We start from the raw sequence: 18723 nt of genomic DNA, 5'->3' as shown, positions 1-18723 counted from the left end.
TGTTGCAGCTTTTAGGATCATAAATTCATTGCTTGATTTTTTTTTTATAAACCTTTTCCATTGTTTTGTTTTGATATACATTTTTCATATCAGCCATATTCTGTTGATACAAAAAAAATTATAATAAAGACCATGATACAAAGTTACATTTTTTTTTACATTGTGTGGCTTCTTTTTAAAATGTAAAGATTCATACTTAAATTAATATTTTAATCACAATGCAATTTGTAAGCACAAACAATTTTGGGCTAACATGTAAAGCTGTTCAGTTCACATTCCTTGCTTTAATCTTTGGTCACATCACTTCCACGTCCACTGAACACTTGGAATGTGTTGGAATCTTTTCCAGCAATTCAGAATTCAAATCACTGCACAGACAGCTCTCTTTAAAATATGCTTCATCTATTATCCAAATCCATTTACAGTTCATTATAATTTCTGAATAACTAATATCATGTTTTAAGCATATACGAACTTTAAGCATATAAAATTTGGTAAGGTTTATCTTCTCAAATTTATCTTTAAAATGACCTTTACTGTAAAAATATCTCAAATAAATTGATCTTGTTTAAAAAAAATCAAAGAACTGCACACAATTTAGCAAATTTAGCACTATTTTAGCATAATACTGGCTTATAGTGATTATTTTGTGAATAATGCCTGTTGCTAATTTCAATTTTAACATCAATTCTAATTCTGGCATAAGAACTTACTCTGTCAGGAATGGAGAATAATATGTGAAGTGCTTTCCTGTCCACATAAAAGTGTCCAATACAAATGGGAGAAACATTCAATATTTGTTCAGAAGTTTGAAAAAACTGACCTTCAGTTAGTATGGTATCATTTCTATGACTGATCAGGGCTGTTTTTAGTGCAGGAGTTGTGTGTGTGTGTGTTGAATGGCTCTAAATGGTTTAAGAGGAGCTTGGGTGGCCTTTTTATGTGGAAATACCCAGGAAGGTTGTCACATGTTCTCTATGTTGCTCTTACTGTTTACTGTGTTTTTGTCATTAAGTTTTTGTTGTTTTTATTTAAAAAAAAAATGTTATTTCAGTTTTAGTTTAGCCATTATAGTACATCAAGTTAAGCTAAATGAAAATAAGAAATACTGTGAGAACAGAAGAAAGAAGATCATACAAGTTTGGAACAACTTAACAGAATGTTCATTTTTTTGGCGAACTATCCCTTTAAAGCCACCAGAGGGCTTATTTGAGCTCCATTTAATGTGCATTTGGTTTCTGCGCGGGTAAAAATAACTAAACTTTGTGGTTTGACTACATTTGTATTTTCTATACAAGATATTACAGTGTCTGTCTTGAGACCATTGTTTTAAACGAACAGTTCACATGAAAATATATGACTACAGAAGACTAATTATTGGAATATTGTTCGATGCTTTTAGTTTAGGTCTTTTATTTACGGTGCTATTTTTGGAGCTTCTGTGTAACATTACTATGAACTGCTATTTTGAGAAAATTCTGCTGAAGATTGTTCCAATATATTTATTTGCTACACAGATGTAAGAAAGCCATTCAGGTTTGAAACGACATGAGAGTGAGTCTCTGACAACATTCAATTTGAGGTGAACTAGCTTGTTTGCTGCCAACCACATGCAGCTGCATCACAGCCATGTCAGTTTTTGATCCCTGGCCTAGTTTGGATATTTAATACACGAGTTTCACAATTTGAGTTGAATTACTGAAATAAATGAACTTTTCCACGACATTCTAATTTATTGAGATGCACCTGTACAATGTCGAAGGTTTTTTTTTTTGGTGCGGTTCGCCTTCACACTCAGTACCGCCGCTCCCTATACGCAGAGTACGCAGTTTGCATAGGGCACCAACTCCCGGGGGGGCACCATCCCAGTAGCTAAAAAAAAAAACTTTCGTTCTATATTAATATTAAGATTAACATATACATATACATAAATAAAAATCTAAACATGAACATGAACACGGTCAACGCTTACGCAGGCAGCAGGCTAAGCACACGTGACACATCCGAGGCCGCGACCGCTCGCCACGAGTTTGCGGCTGAATGCAAATGATAATTGATTGACAACTACGCCCGTGAAAAGACATCAGCAATCCAGCGCCGAGAAAAGAAAAAAAAGATGAAAAAGAAGCCCGTGAAACACTTTCAGGTACATTTATAATCCTGTGAATCTTTTTAGGCTGTTGACGTTAATAACCTGTTTTAATGTCGGTAATAATTTTACCACCAACAACACATCTAATATTCTCTCTGAGTTTCCATGTTCTCTTACGAAAATTAGCCATGGTTTTACTACGAATAAAACAAACATGGTTAAAAAAATAAACATGGTTCTTGTAGCCATGGATGGTAACCACAAATTAACCATATTTATTTATTTTTTTTTTTTTACTTCAAATAATAGTTTACAAAGAAGTATTTCGAAAATATTTTTTGTGGTTATAAAAACAGACCTAAGCCAACAACAGCCTTTAAAATGACTTAAAATGCATGATATAAAAACAATGAGGCAATAATGATTGGTTAATTAATAATTATATGGTTTCATTGAAAAACACTGTTAAAATACATAATGCCTAATACAAAATAATCAATTTAGATATTTACATTACATATTATTACAAATGCCTGTAAAGGGCGCCAAAGGCCTGGTTATTGCTGCTGTTACACTTACAGGACTATCAAGTCTTTTAATATTGACCAAACATTTAAGCTAATTCAAATATTCACATAATCTTTCATTTTTGGCCACCTTTTTGCGATAGAAATGTTACAGCTTCTATCTTCAAAAACATGTGGACATCACAACCCTTACAAAAATTTACCATGCTTTTATCGTAAATCTGCTTAATTTTCTTTTGTGTGATTTCTGAATGCTTGAGACTATAAAATCAATCAGACAACTGTATAAAATAATAGCAATAGGTAACTGTCTAGAGCTACAATTGTAATTTGTGAATAATACAATTTAATTAATTAATTATTAAATTAAATTGAATAATTTATTTATTTACTTTTATATTTTATTAAAGTTCTATTTTAACCCCTACAGCAGGTGTTTTTTCTTTTTATTTATTTTTTTCGCATCCATAATTTGGGGGAGGGAGCACAACAATACAATTCTGCTCAGGGCACCCATTTGGCCAGCGGCCCTGTTCACACTGCCCTTTTTGCAAGTGAACCAGAAACTGTAAACAAAACCACACGTGTGCTTAAGGTCATCCTCTTCAGCTGGGTCTCGTTACGGTTGTTTGGTCCGCACCAGAGTGCGATTGCTGTATTCACACCTGCCAAAAAGATCCGCACCAAAGGAGGAAACGAACTTGAGTTCGATTCAATCGAACCAAACAAGACGTGTGAATACACCCAAAAGACATACGGCCAGACATTCCTCACTGCTCAAATCTACCCAGAAAAGTTTAGAGAGCCTATTACAGGGTGAGCGGAGAGAGAGAGAGAGAGAGAGAGAGAGAGAGAGAGAGAGAGAGAGGGCACAGCTGATCAGTAGAATGTGCATTTGAAGCCTTGCATGTTCGGTTTAACAGAAGCTCCATTTTGTAAGAGGTAAAAAGAGAGGCCCTCATCAAAAGTAAGTGTTTTCTCTCTATCTTTTATTCTTACATGGTCATTTATTCTCATTTATGTCACTTGCTGCAATTTTTATTGAATTATGTGTTTGCAGTTACACAGTACTGCTTTATCATTTAGTTCCATTGTATTTGTTTAGGAAGGTGTCCTTTTATTGTACAGTCTCTTATTAATGAATACATGTTATATGTTCATAATAATATTACATTGAGTATAACCCATTTTCTAGCCTCTTTTAATATTTGAATAGCTATATTTTTATTATTCTGTGTCGGTGTGTTTTGCTCAGTTTTGTAGATGTTTTCTTGGCTTGTATCTAAAATTGGAACTCCATTTAGGTTAAATCTAGTTTAGTAAACGGTTCACAGTGTGTTTTCTGGTCAGCTGATAACAATTATCATGTTTTCAGATCACTGAAGACAGCATGTACTTTTGATTCAGTATCACCAGATTCTTTTGTGCTCAGTCTGTTTCAGTGTATTGCATTTCTTGTTCACTGTAAATTAATATGTGGCAAAATTAGTCAACGTGAATTAAATCCGGTGCTATTTAACATGATTGCTGTGATACTTGCTATTGCTGTGTGCAATTAGCAGAATATATACAGAACTTTTCCAATGCATTACATATGTTCACTGGTATATATTTACAGCAGTGCATTTGTGAAAGCCAGACTCTGTGCTTCACTCATTCCTTTCCAACACCCATTTGAGAGGATTTTCTCACTAACAATGGCTGTCCTGCAAAGGGGCTGAGCTCTGCATTCCACTCCAGACCCCAGCTACATTTGTGTTTATATTTGAAGAAAGCCTGAGAAGCAGGCTACTGAAAAGCACCCTTTTCTCTCAAGGGTGCCACACTCTTTGTCTAATAGCTCTTAACCTTGATCTTGTTGCCATGCAACTTTAAAATCCCACTTTAGAGTTGCAATTCTTACTCTCCATGACTAGTTTACTCTTCTTTATTAACAAATCAATTATTAACAGAACTTCTTTTGTGAAAAAGCACATGTTCCTTTCAACAAAAAATATCCGAAGAAGTCCCATCACTGAAAAGCAACTAAAAAAAAACACATAAATTGTGTTTTTGTTAGCACACCAATTCTTCTAGTTTTAAAATAGCAAAATACATAGCAACAAAGATTCCTAGAATGGTGTTGGGGTGGAAAGGCTCCTACATTTCATGTGATTTACAAAGTAGGAGTGGAGTTAGAGACCACCCTGTATTCTCCATTCATTCATTCAATGAAGTGAATGCTGGATTTTCAATCTTTACCGTGTGGTTCAAAAGTTTGAGATTGGTAAAAAATTTTCATATTTTTGAAAGCAACCTCTCGTGCTAACAAAGTCTGCATTTGGTGAAAAATACAGTAAGCATAGATCCCAAACTGCCTTATGGACAGAGTGAGCTACAGCAACATGTAAATGCAACCAAATAATCACATGAGAGAGATTTTCAATGCAGGGTTTATTTGCTGCATAGTAACCACCCATCTCATTAGACCATGACAATAGAGGAATGACTGGAGAGATGAAAGCACAGCACTGAATGAGAACATTAATTTCCATATTAATTCATCTCATGACCTGCAGCAGTACAGACCTACGCTGTACCAGAGTAATCAGACAGCCTAATCATATTGGATATATTGGTGTTATGTGTGTGTATGTGTGTGTGTGCTGTCTTGAAAGATGATAGAATAACACTTAATTTACACAGACAGTGACAGGGGTGCACGGCAATATCTGGCTTAATTGCATTTTTTATAGTTACATTGTTTTACAGTTTCATTGAAAGGTTCATTATAGAACCTCAGTGAAGCATGGCTCACATAAAAAACTTGCAGGGATGGAAAAAAAATCAGCCCTGGCTTATGCTGACATAATTCTTAATATTGCTTGATGTACACTACTGTTCAAAAGTTTGGGGTCAGTAAGATTTTTTTTTAATTAAAACTTATTCAGCAAGGATGCATTAAATTGACAAATCAAATCAAAAGTAAGGACAGTAAAATAAATGCTGTTCTTTAAAACTTTCTATTCATCAAAACTGTATCGCTTTTACCACAAAAATATTAAGCAGCACCACTGGTTTTAACATAGATAACAATTAGAAATCTTTCTTCAGCACCAAATCAGCATATTAGAATGATTTCAGAAGGATCAAAATAGCTGTCTTAAATTGTAATAATATTTGACAATTTTACTCTGTTTTTGATCTCATAAATGCAGTCTTGGTGAGCAGAAAACTCTTTTTCAAAAAACATTAAAAATATGTTGCCAATCCCAAATTGTGAATGGTAGTACTGATTTTCAGTTTGTACTGATATGTCAAAAATAGTCATTTTTACATAGCAATGGCTGCACAATTAAATTAAATAATAACACATTTCAGTCATTTATAAAGTACTCAATAAGTGCAGTGCAAACACTTTGAATTTACATTTGATTTTTTTTTTTTAGCTAATTCACTAGATCTGTACCGTACAAAACTATTTGCTTAATTCAATTAATTACCTGATTTGAATGTATTATAAAGGTTTATACATCTGTGTCTGGCTCTAGTATGTTGCTGTGCTGGTGTGTCGGGGCCACAGTGCTTTTATACGTGTTGTACTCCTGGCTCATCCCCACTGCTGTGCAGTTCAATGGCAGTCTGGCGTTACTCTGGCACGACGTCATCGTTGAGCGTGCTCTTGATACTCTGACCAGATCAACTCGACCACAGGTGACTCAATCAGTCCTGGTTAAACACAGCTTTCTATCACCAAAATTACAACGTGTACCTCTGTTCTTTATTTGCAACTATGGACAATGGGATCTTAAGACTGAGGAAGTTGAACTATGTTAGACTTTTGAGGCCCATAAAGTAAGCAAAGTCATCACCAGACCTCTTTATTCTTTGTTGTGACTATAGCGTCTTCTGAAAGCAGGAAGGAAACGTGTAAGCAAAGTCATCACCAGACCTCTTTATTCTTTGTTGTGACTATAGCGTCTGCTGAAAGCAGTAAGGAAACGTGCAACGCAAGGTGACCCCCAGAGTGTGATCTCGGCCATTGATCATTTCTGCCGACACAGCGAATGGGCTATGAACGTTGGAGATGAGAAAGGTCAGAGCACTGTTTTATATTTACATTTTATCTCTTGTCAAATGATTTTCTTCAAGAATTTCAGGACAAAATCTCAAAGAAATAATAATAAAATATATATATATATATATATTCTTTCATATCTTATTATGGTTGCTCCAAAATAGGGAAAGGGTTTTATTAATTATGTAATTTTTACCATTTAACAAAGAATACTGCCATGTTTGAGGCCAGAAAAAACAACAACTTTTATTTAACTGTGGCACATTAAATTGATTAAAAGTGACAGTAAAGACTTTTACATTGTTACAAAATGATGTTACTACAATGCTGTTCTTTTGAACTAGAATGATTCCTGAAGGATCATGTGAAACTGAAGCCTGGAGTAATGACTGCTGAAATTTCAGCTTTGCCATCACCCAAATAAATTACATTTAAAAATATTTAAAAATAAAAATATGTATTTCACAATATGGCTAGTTTTATGGTTTATGGCAGTCTTGGTGAGTATCAGAGACTTCCATCAAAAACACAAAAAAAAAATGTACCGACCCCAAACTTTTGAATGGTAGTGTATATTTTTTATATGGGAGTTGCTCTGAATAAAAACATCTGCCAAATGTCAACATACCATTTCATGTCTAAAATATGTTATAAAAATATAAAATAAAAATGTATTTCTATAGGAATCTGTATATTTGTATTTAATCAACTCAAATTCAGTAATTTGTGGAGCTTTTACTAAGCTGGCTATAACATTGTGATTTAACCAGTAACTGTCTTTTATGTATATTTGTGTGTGTATATTCTCAGGCTCTATCCTGGACTCTGTGGTGAGCGAGTTGAACCCAGAGAAGGTCCTAGAGTTGGGCACATACTGTGGATACTCCACAGTGCGCATTGCTCGACTCCTTCCTCCTGGAGCTCGTCTGATAACACTGGAGTTCAATGCAGATTATGCTGCAATTGCCCGACAAGTAATCGCCTGGGCGGGTCTTGAAGACAAAGTAAGGGCCCTGTTCATCCACAAACACATTGTTTAAATACAGTCATCCTTATTTACTCTCTGAACATTATGTTTGTAGCCTATATATTAAAAGGATAAGACTCATTTCTTGTTTATCATGCCTTGAGCTAATGTATTACTTCATCAGATCCAGCTTGTAGAAGGTGCGTCTGAAGATTGGATCCCACGCATGAAGGAGCACTTTGGAATTGAAACATTTGATTTTGTTTTTCTGGACCACTGGAAGCACCGTTACCTCCCTGACACAAAATTAATGGAGGTGTGTTTGATTCTGACCACTGCAATCTCATTCAGTCTCAGATATTATGGTGTCTCTTCCTGTAGCCCAAACAATAGAGTATGACACTAGCAATGCCAAGGTCATGGGCTCGATTCCCAGAAAAAACAAGAACTGATGTAAATGTAAATGTGTGCTTTGGATGAAGTGTCCAGAAGTCCCTGAATTTACTGCTATGCCACTATTCTCTTCTCGCTTTTGCTCACCAAGCTTATATCCAACATTTTTTACTCTTCTCTTTTTCTTTCTTCTTTGTTTGTAGGATTGTGGTCTGCTAAGGAAAGGCACCGTTCTGCTTGCTGATAATGTGATCTGTCCGGGAGTACCAGACTATCTTGAATATGTGCGCAATAGCCTTTCCTATAAAAGCTGCTATTTTAAATCCCATTTAGAGTACACCAAGGCCGAGGATGGCTTGGAGAAGTCTGTGTTTTTGGGCTAGAGATATACAGGGATGATTCATATGCTTAAAAAGAGGACTTTTGCTAAGAGTTTGTTCTAAGAGACTTAGCAGGAGGTATAATTTAAATGGTTTATTATCATACGGCCCCAAGATGTATTGTACTTAAAATTTGTAAATCAGGACGAGTTTTGTATATTACTTGACCAAACAACAGGCTGTTACCACTCTGTACCACTAGAGGGTAGGATCACATTTCAAATGGCTAAATGAAATGTGGTTTTGTCTAGACCAGACCCCTCTTACAGCTTAACCAGAAATTTTTATCTGAAAAATCTAACTATTTTATACCAATGACATTTTTGTATTTGTACAGAAAATGGGGGCTTTGTGGGTTATTTTAAGGTCGTTCTGTAATAATTGAAACAATGCCCTTTGTGTTTATGAATTTATGCATGTCAGCAGTGATGATAATGACAATGGCATTTAGAGTGTGCTAATTTGATGTATTTTTGCAGAACTGATAATACCGTATATGGATTGTAGTTTTATTTGTTAATTTGTTTTCAAAACATTTGGTGCATATTCTTGTATGCTTTTTCTAGTTTTTTGGTTGTACTATAAATTTACTAATTGATTTCTTGCATTCATTTATTAACTTATTTATTATTTATTAACTAAATAATATTTACATTTTAAAGGTAATATTTTTGTTACTATTTTACAGTAGTATTAATTTTTTTCTTATTTTTCTTATTTCCCTTGTTAACTAAGTTCTAAAAACACATTTTCATTCACAGTTTCTTATTCATTTATTTATGACTAGAGAGTGTTGTCTCCAAACACAAGACTATAAATATATAGCAGACAATTTTATTTTATGTTTGGATCGCTCACTCAGATTTTATAGTGTGACATATCCCACAAGTTGAATCGACAGCTATAAATCTTTAATAGCATTCCAAATTAAATGCTACAGCCCATTAAAATATACCTTGTGATTTATCATAGATGAAACATCCCTTAATAAAATACACCATTTCATCAAGTAATGAAATGTGGATAGTATAGCCACATAGTTGAACACAATTCATCCACAAGCACACTAATAAATAAATGACAATATTACAAGCACCTTAAATGATCTGTGGACAGGGAATACTTGTCACTCGATCACTGGTTTGCTTTAAATTTTAATAGAAATGACATTAATGTATTTGAATAATTCATTAGACCTAACAAATAAAACAAATATTAACATAAAGCAAAAGATATCCGGGGGGGCGGGAAAAGTGACCAAAGTGTCGAGTCGGTCAGTATGTTGGGGATGTAAAAACCCATTAGCCCATACAGCCATGTGTTTCAGTGATGGTGGTATTATGGACAAGAGTAAGGCTATACAGTACCATTTAAAAACACACTTGACCCTGAGGTCAACTAGATTATCTGTCTTTATATATATATATATAAATAAAAAACATAGAAGTCATTCCAAAATGTAAACAAAGCATATAAATCGTTATGAGGACACCAGGATGGTCTCGCGCCATATTGTTGCGTAAAAGCAGACGGTCTGAATGCAGAGAACTATATCCAGCAGTGTTCACATTAAAAATATATACGGGTCCATCTCTCTCAGAGACTTCTCAAATGCATGCATGTGGTAATCCCAATCTATGCCCATTAGTGCACACTGAAAAAGAGCAAGGAAGAGAGAGTGAGCGGGGGAGTGAGAGAGAGAGAGAGAGAGAGAGAAAGGGAGAGAGTGAGGGAAAGAGAGAGTGAGGGGGCTTTTAAAGGATTTGACAGTGATTTGTAGACTGTTTGGCCATTCCACTTTTTCCCGCGTTTTATAGTTTAAACTCTGAATGCTTTCTATATTAAAATCTCGTCTTAATCCAAAGAATGTTTAAATTGTCTTTAAAAAAAGTGTGTGAGAAGACTGTGGGCATTTTTAAGATGAGAGCTGAAGACTCGGATGCTGGGGACGTTTACTGTCGCGCTTCAAAACCATCAAACTTCAGTTCCAGATGGGCGCACACTGGCATCAGCAGCAGTCGGTGAGACATTTTAAAGAAGCGAATAAATTAAAAATTGTTGTGTCAATATATTGAATGTAAATTTAAGTAAAATGTTACGATGTTGTAAAGATGTCTGTTCAGGTAACGCGATAAATAATTAAGAGGGATTAGTGCTGCTGTTCCCTTCAACACTTAATCCTTAAACACTTAATCAAACTCGCGCGCGTGTGTTTGTGTCAGCTTTCAATCCAAATATAGCACTTTTTCCGCTCACCTGTTGCTGAATATGTATCAGTTAATTTACATAAAATATTAATATGCATGCCTATACATGCCCTCTATTCTCAGCGGTCTGTTGAGTGCGAAGACGAGCAAGTGAGTTCATTTTCTAGAGGACAGAGACTTTGGGTTGAAACATAACTTTAAAGAATAATTATAAAAATAAGAAGAACTTGGTCAATCAAATGTAAAATCAATTATAAAATGACATATGCTCTGCATTTCGGTATAGGCCTATAAAAATAGGCTATTGTAATTCCTTGAATATGGTGTCAGTAGGTTTTTATGTGTAACTAAATATAAAGGATGTAAACCAATATGCACCCTTACAAAAAAAAAAATACCATGGTAATACCATGTCTTTGGTCACTGCTATGATGGCAATACCAACGTACCTTACAATATCAATGTGCCATGGTATATGAATATGTGACCAAGCTGTTTGGTACATTTTTCATTATTTGTTGAATATTTCTGGTGGAACAAATAGAATGGGAAAAATGGAAATCAAAGCCTAAATCCTTGGGTTAAAAAAAAATCGATATAAATAATTAAATAAATATAAAAGTTATGTTTTGGACTGGAAAAAATGTGTATTTGTAAAAATGATTTTATATTAATATAAATGAACTAATATAAATAGGCATCATAATTGATCACATCTTTAATCAAAATACTTATTCCCATTCTCTGTTAACTAACATTTATATCATTTAAAAATCTTTCTACAAATTATTCTACTTTATAAAGTATATATTATATACTGTAGTTACTTTATTTAATTACATTTATTATATTTAATTGAAAAGTTTTCCTCAGCAGTTTTTAATTTAATCTTGATAATATCAGTGAGTGTGGCTCAAGAGGTCAAATATTCAGCTGCACTATCACACATTCTATCTGCAAAGCAATGTTGTCGCAAGGTATGTTTTATACATATTTTCATGTATACCTTCTGTCTCATTTCTTCATAGGAGACACAGGTAGAGAAGAAAGCATTGTGCTGTAGTAGAACCAGCCACTTGCATGGCAGCAACTATGACATCACAGCACCACGCATCATCACTATGTCATCACCGCAGGATCAGCGGGGCGCCCAGACAACACGTGGGCTCCCTGGTTCATGTCATGTGGGTAGTGATGATGGGATTTACTCCAGAAACCTGGGCCTCCTCAGAAACTCAACCTCATTCCATAAAGATCGAGGGTGACATCACTCTGGGAGGCCTTTTTCCAGTGCATTCCAGGGGCCCCGCTGGTGTTCCATGTGGGGAAATTAAGAAGGAGAAGGGGATCCATCGTATGGAGGCCATGATGTATGCGCTAGACCAGATCAACAGCGACCCTGACCTGCTGCCTAACATCACTCTGGGTGCCAGGATACTGGACACGTGCTCCAGGGATACATATGCGCTGGAACAGTCCCTCACCTTTGTCCAGGCCCTCATCCAGAAGGACAACTCAGATGTTCGATGTTCCAATGGAGAACCACCTATCATCCCAAAACCAGAGCGTGTGGTAGGGGTCATCGGGGCTTCGGCCAGCTCAGTGTCCATAATGGTGGCCAATGTTCTTCGTCTGTTTGTGGTGAGAGAGATCTTTTTAGCTAACTTAATTTTAATGGACTACATTTTAATGTTGATTCCTTCAGTTTCAGGTTCCAGAAAGGCTTCAAGGCAGGTGAAAAAAAAATACTATTAGAAATCACCATACTTTCCCTAGCAGCTTATTATTGACAGTACAGGAAGACAATTGTTTCGTATTATTGTAAATTTTCTGAATTTTTTTATTGCAAATGAGGAGTTGCCTAATTAAATATGCACTCATTTGCATACATTCCAGAACAGAAATCTGAACATTGGATAAAGCCAAGTCAAAAATTCTTGAGGGAGGATTTTAATATTTCTTTTTATCACTTCATAAAGCAGAACATACTGTCAACTGCCAAAAAAAAAAAAAAATCATCATGTTATAGGAATAAAATGTAAAAAAAAATATCAGGCGGGTGTAATAATGAGCAAACCCTTCTGTGAAAACCTTCAGAATATGAATAAAACTGCAAAGTTTGGTGCAATTGAAGTGAAGATTTCATACACAGTGCATGAGAAAAAAGCTAATTTTGAGAAAAGAGCCTTTGTGTTGTATTTGAAATCATTGTCATTGTATTCCCTTCTGTTTTGTGAGGAGCTCTTGCATGGTGTTGCTGCAAGCCTGGAATCTGCAGCGCTGCAGATAGGGCCAGTGCTACAGGAAGTATAACTAATTCTGTTAAAAGGTTTGGATTGGTGTTTCAGCTCACTGGCCTCTCAGCAAGAGCTTCTTAAACGATATAGATTCTTCCTTTATTTTGTTCTGAGAGAGAGTGCATCCGATTTTCCTTGAAGTGAAAAACGGTTTTGCATTGCGCGCACCATTGACCTGTGTCTTTAAAACATTGACAACCACGAAGGTGAAATATGCTGTGTGCATGTCATTTAATTTCAAATCCCTTCTCATTTTCAGATCATCATTCAGCTTGCAAATCCTACACCTGAGCTACATTCAATTTCATTCAGCCCTCTGCCACTTTTTATCATTCTTTTATTTATTCATTTTAATCATTAGTGTTCTTTGTGGTCACTGCTCCAGGCTGTGTGTGCTTTTGTGCGTGAGCTGATAACCTCACCCAGGAGTTATCTGCAATCATTTTCAGTCATCACAGTTTCAGAGAAGATAAATAATTCACAAAAAGTGACTTAGTCAGAGCTCCATTAGGTTTCTCTCAGGACATTATACCTGGAATTTGTGCATCCTAATCATATTTTGCTGTGGTAATTCATTACTTTTAGTGATACTTTCTGGAACAGGGCTGGCTTATATAGCTAAAACAATTATATCTAAATTTGTTAGCCTTTTGATAATATTGGATAAAGAGGAGATTGGAGATAGTTGAATAAATTAAAAATTAACAAATGAACAGTATTTGCTGGAGTAAAAATGTCACCCGGACTTGCAAAAATCTTGATATTTACATATTTCCTCTGAAAGGCAAAACACTACAGGCAAAGCCATTGTTTTTTTTCATGTAGTGGTCAATTATGAGATTTTGGACTATTTTTTGCTTCCATAACATTCTTAATCTTCTTCTTTTGCATCAATAATGCTTTTATTTTATTATACTTTTTCTATTTGCTTCTGTATATTTCAATTAGCATACATATATTTAAAGCAAGCTTTTTTCCTCATTCACTGAACCAGAAATCTCCAATTTAACAACACTTATATACACCAAATGACTAGTTTTATTCTTTATTTTGTTATTTTGTTTATTATCTATATTTTGAATGTTTCCACAGAGGGAGTTGTTCATATATAATTTGTCTGATTTATATGTTACTTTAATTCCTTAAAGCAGATTTCTGGTTGTTGACAGTATTTTCTGATATATGGACTGATATCTAAAATCCTCTCTGTAGCCTATAATTTTAATATGTAAACAAAATTAAACAAAAATTTCGAACATGGCGTTATCCAGTGTTCAGATTTGCAAATTAGTGCATATTTAGACATTGCCTCATTTTCCTATTTTAACATAACATTTCAGAAAACTTGTAATGCAAAACAATTATCTTGATGTACTGTGATTAATCAGCTGTGGAAGTATGGTGATATATACTGTATTATTTTAAAAAATGTACCCTGTTTTACCCTGGTGTAATGCCAAGTTGTTTTTTCCATCATTGAAACTATCATTTCGACCAAACAGCTAATTAGATTCATAATGTTTAGTGCAAAATGTCAAATACAATTAAAATCTTAAAGTCTTATAAATAAAATTAATAATTTAATAAAAATACAACACTGCATAATAATAAACATCAATATTTGCACAGTGTTTTTGTGAAATATTATAATACAATAAAAACAAAGAGTTTTCCATGAAATCTTTTTTAATAATGATCAAAAAGGAGCAAATGAAGAGTTTAAATCGATTCATTGAAAGGACAGTGTGTATGGACATACCACAATTATTAAATCACACAGAGATTAAAAATGTAGTAATCACCAAAGTGCCATCTTGAATCTTTTTCTATAAATTCTGATCTTCATACTAGTTTATGTCTATGTTCTTTACTGAGTTCTGGTAAGTAGGAACTGAGGATGGCAGATATTAACTACAGCATTACGGAGGATCCGCTCGCCATTAAAGCCTACTCACCAGCTCAGACTCCTGATGGGAAATTACACATGAGCCCAGAAAAATGCAGCTGCCCTGTTATCAGCTACAAGCAGCTTCTGCTCTGTCGCTTTAGCTGAATGAGTGTGGACCTTTAGCACATAGATCGACACGGACAGATAGCCAGCCTTTATGGGTGGCACTTAGTCTCTTGGTCTCACATTCTCTTAATAATATTATTCACAAATCCAGAAAATGTTGTTTTAACGACAACACAAGATGTCTTTCTATAGATAAATATACATGAACCATTCTATATCTGATGCATATGGTAGGTGTATGACATTCGGCCTTAAGCAGATTTTTGTATAATTGGATTAAGTGCCATACACAAACTGAATGAGAGTTTTTTTTCCCCCTTAATTGGATTTTATCTTGCAAAGCTGTCACTTTTAAAAGAATAACTTGGAATTTCCTTAAACAAACAAAAAAACATTATAAAAAAATCATTATATTGTAAATCTTTAATAAATAATGGAGTATCCTATACTAAAATAATAATAATAATAATAATTGTCAGGCAACCTAAAATGTATTTTAAATGAATTTCTCTTAATCAGAAATATTATTTAATCTGGATGAATCAACCTGAATATTTTGGGTTATATCCGGCCACCAGTGAAAGTCACTTTTAAGGGTCAGATCATGACAAAATAAAGCAGATGTTCATATTTTCATAAGAATAAATGCTTAGGTAACATATGTTGAAACGCTTCCAGGAAATGTTTGCATGTGATTGCTGTTAATGTTGACATGACTCAAGTGTGGAAAGGCTTGAAGGCTGTAATGTTTATGGTGCATAGCAACAAATCTGTACATTTCAGTAACAACCTCCTATATCAATATTTTCCTTTGTATATTTGCATTCTAATGTTTTAGAATTGCATTTGGATGGGGAATGCATTGCAAACTTTGAATATTGTTGTTTCTCGTGCAAGATGTAACAAGCGTCTGGGCGGTCACAGACTGTAATGTATATGTTGTATGCTGGGGGAGGGGCGGTTTAAATCTGTCGTAGCATGTCAGCTAGTAGAATTAAATATATTGTATGGCTTATGGCTGAGAAATGGCAACCTTGTCTCTTGATCTGTCTCTCTCCCTCTGTGCTTAACGTAATTTGACTAAAACCCCTCTAATCCTTCCAGATAATCTGTCAAATGGTCCTCTCCCTCTTCTCTCCTTCTCCGTTCTGTATCCACCTTTTTTCCTCACAGTCCGCTGGCCTGCTTCTTTAAAGAACCTTTTATTAAGCCACACGGGCTCGGCAGACATTAGTCTGCGCAAAGCCTGGTCCGATGACATCAGCTGCATCATTAAGAAACTAGCACAACAGTAAATCAATCTTCTTATCCTTTTTTTTTTTACAAACAAATGCTTTAACAGTGGTAGCTCGTGCCATCTGTATTTCCCCAGGACTTTTTATGAGCTACAGCAAACACTACCACTAAAGCTAGGGTTGTTTTGCTGTAGGAGACTTGCTAGGACAATATTACTACAACAAATGTGCTGGTCTACTGAATATGATGATCTTCAGACATGATTAGCTATATCACGTAGCAGTGTGATATTTCTTTTACACAACAGTTCAATAAACAAGAGAGCAGCCTAGAATGTAAAAAGTTTTTTTTTCAACTCAAAGTTGTAAATAAAACAAAGATTATTGGAATATGCAAAAAACAACACTATTTTATTTTCAAAAATGTGTTTTATTAAAAAACATTTTATTAAATGTGTTACTTTCCATTTCTTTGTAATTGTTTGTGAAATTTACTTGCAATTACTGAGTGAAATTTTTCTACACTAATTGTTTTTGTGTGTAGACAGTATCTTAGACCTAGTATTTCCAGTTATTTTGTCTATTGTCGCTCTGCCATCGAAAATAGTCTGCATGCGACTTTTCTACTTGAATCAGCATTTTTGCGGGTTCATCAAACGGGTGAAGTGAATGATTCAATGACACATATTTTGTTATTTGAATCAGTGTTTTGAATGAAACACAATAGCTTCATCCAAAATCGCGTACTCTTTGAGTAGGTAATTGTTTCGAATAAGTACTTACTTTGTAACCGCTGAAGAAGCATGTTCTATATGGTATGAATGTAATCTGGACATACTATATCCATCATATTGGTATTGTTATGTGACCAACCAGCATCTGTTACATCGCTTTAGTGCCATTCACAAATCCTCTCCCATGGCCTTGTGGGATAGTGAAATTCCACTGACTTTTCTCCAACTCTTTTATGAATACTGTGAATCCAGACATATTACTCATATTGTTTTTGCCTACTGTATGGATGTCACCAATGTTTTAATGATTCACTGAAAAGACAGTTACTTGTCGTCACCTACTGGTGTAGCAATGTGACATACAGAAATATTGATAAACCCCCAACACTTAATGAACAAACATGCAAACAGACAAAATGATACAAACAGTAAAACATGCATTTCAGCAAAATGTTCATTATCCTGATGCGTAAATGAATTTGAACTATTTGCAAAAGCCAGTAAAATCAGTTTTGCAGATCAGAGATATTTATGATGTTCACAATTTTTGCAGCAGCTACATGTATGTGAAAAGGTGCAAAGTGAGTCCGGTTGCTCGCTGATGTGTTATGTATCTTCCATTTCACAGATACCTCAGATCAGTTATGCTTCAACAGCACCTGAGCTTAGTGACAACAATCGCTATGACTTTTTCTCCCGAGTCATGCCGCCTGATTCCTTCCAAGCCCAGGCGATGGTAGACATCGTCAAAGCCATGGGCTGGAACTATGTTTCTACTCTGGCATCAGAGGGCAACTATGGAGAGAGTGGTGTAGATGCTTTCGTTCAGATATCCAGGGAAGCAGGTACTTAAAACTGAATTGATATAAAAAAGAAAAAGAAAGAAAAGAAAAATGAATGAATGCATTAATATGTATATAAGTGTTTGGTCATATATGTGCTTTAGTACCCTGATTTTCCATAACTGAAGTTGAATTTATCACAGTCTATCCCAGGATTTAACACGTCTGGTGTTGTATTTGATGAGGAAAGAGGATAATGATCAGAGGATAAAGGTCTCATGTGATTTTCTCTGTGTAAACAAGTTATTAGTCACCTAGATGTAATGATAGACATGCTACAGACTGACCTGCACGTCATATTCAGTTGAAAGACCTTGCAATCATCATTCTTTTATTAACGTCCTGCAAGTCCTTCAAAACTATCTATCCTTTTATTTTATTTTTTTATTCAGGAGGTCTTTGCATCGCACAGTCTATTAAAATTCCTAGGGAGCCAAGACCAGGAGAGTTTGACAAGATCATCAAAAGGCTAATGGAGACATCCAATGCCAGAGGGGTTATTATCTTCGCTAATGAAGATGACATCAAGTGAGTAGTCTTTCAGTAGTAATTCTGAATCTCTCTGAGGCAGGAGCTATGGCTCTGGAAAGGGTTTATAAATGATTAGAGAACAGATCAATCACCCTACAATGGGAATATCAGGAGTCTCGGAAGAAATTATGAAATTATGGCAAATGAATGGACCACAAAGTGAAATTTATGTTTTAAAATTAATATAAAATGATACATAGTAATCTAATTAGTATATATATATATATATATATATATATATATATATATATATATATGCAATGCATTTGTCCACCAATGCATATACAGTAAGAACAGTAACATTATGAAATATTATTACAATATTATTATAATAAAAAAAACTATATTCCATTTTAATATTATAAAATGTAATGGCAATGCTATGATGGCAAATCTGTGTCACATGATCCTTCCGAAATCATTCTAATATGCTGATTTGGTGCTCAC

At 34.8% G+C, this 18723-nt stretch overlaps 2 protein-coding genes across 3 annotated transcripts in view; both read left to right on the top strand.

Annotated features, from left to right (window-relative positions):
* The first annotated feature begins 3296 nt into the window (after positions 1 to 3296).
* LOC107691365 (catechol O-methyltransferase-like) lies at positions 3297 to 8906 on the top strand. Of its 2 annotated transcripts, none has more exons than XM_016489935.1 (6): positions 3297 to 3586; positions 6150 to 6312; positions 6577 to 6694; positions 7487 to 7680; positions 7828 to 7959; positions 8240 to 8906. In XM_016489935.1, exons 2-6 carry the CDS (start codon positions 6151 to 6153, stop codon positions 8417 to 8419), a joined length of 786 nt encoding a protein of 261 aa, XP_016345421.1. In that variant the 5' UTR covers positions 3297 to 3586; position 6150; the 3' UTR covers positions 8420 to 8906. The 2 variants fall into 2 exon arrangements, with proteins under 2 accessions (XP_016345421.1, XP_016345422.1); XM_016489936.1 differs by having other exon boundaries at positions 6133 to 6312.
* Positions 8907 to 10219: 1313 nt separating this feature from the next.
* Positions 10220 to 18723, top strand: part of LOC107691362 (metabotropic glutamate receptor 6-like) — a 20400-nt gene continuing 11896 nt past the window's right edge. Inside the window, exons 1-4 of the mRNA XM_016489930.1 lie at positions 10220 to 10437; positions 11652 to 12264; positions 17532 to 17748; positions 18138 to 18273. Coding sequence (XP_016345416.1) covers positions 11704 to 12264; positions 17532 to 17748; positions 18138 to 18273 — 914 coding nt within the window. The 5' untranslated portion in view covers positions 10220 to 10437; positions 11652 to 11703. The remainder of the gene's footprint in view (positions 10438 to 11651; positions 12265 to 17531; positions 17749 to 18137; positions 18274 to 18723) is intronic.

The sequence above is a fragment of the Sinocyclocheilus anshuiensis genome, unplaced genomic scaffold (assembly GCF_001515605.1).
Source record: "Sinocyclocheilus anshuiensis isolate Anshui unplaced genomic scaffold, SAMN03320099.WGS_v1.1 scaffold1154, whole genome shotgun sequence".
In the NCBI taxonomy this organism is placed as follows: domain Eukaryota; kingdom Metazoa; phylum Chordata; class Actinopteri; order Cypriniformes; family Cyprinidae; genus Sinocyclocheilus; species Sinocyclocheilus anshuiensis.
The sequence above is the reverse complement of the archived record's forward strand: the minus strand, read 5'-3'. Positions and strand labels throughout refer to the sequence as shown.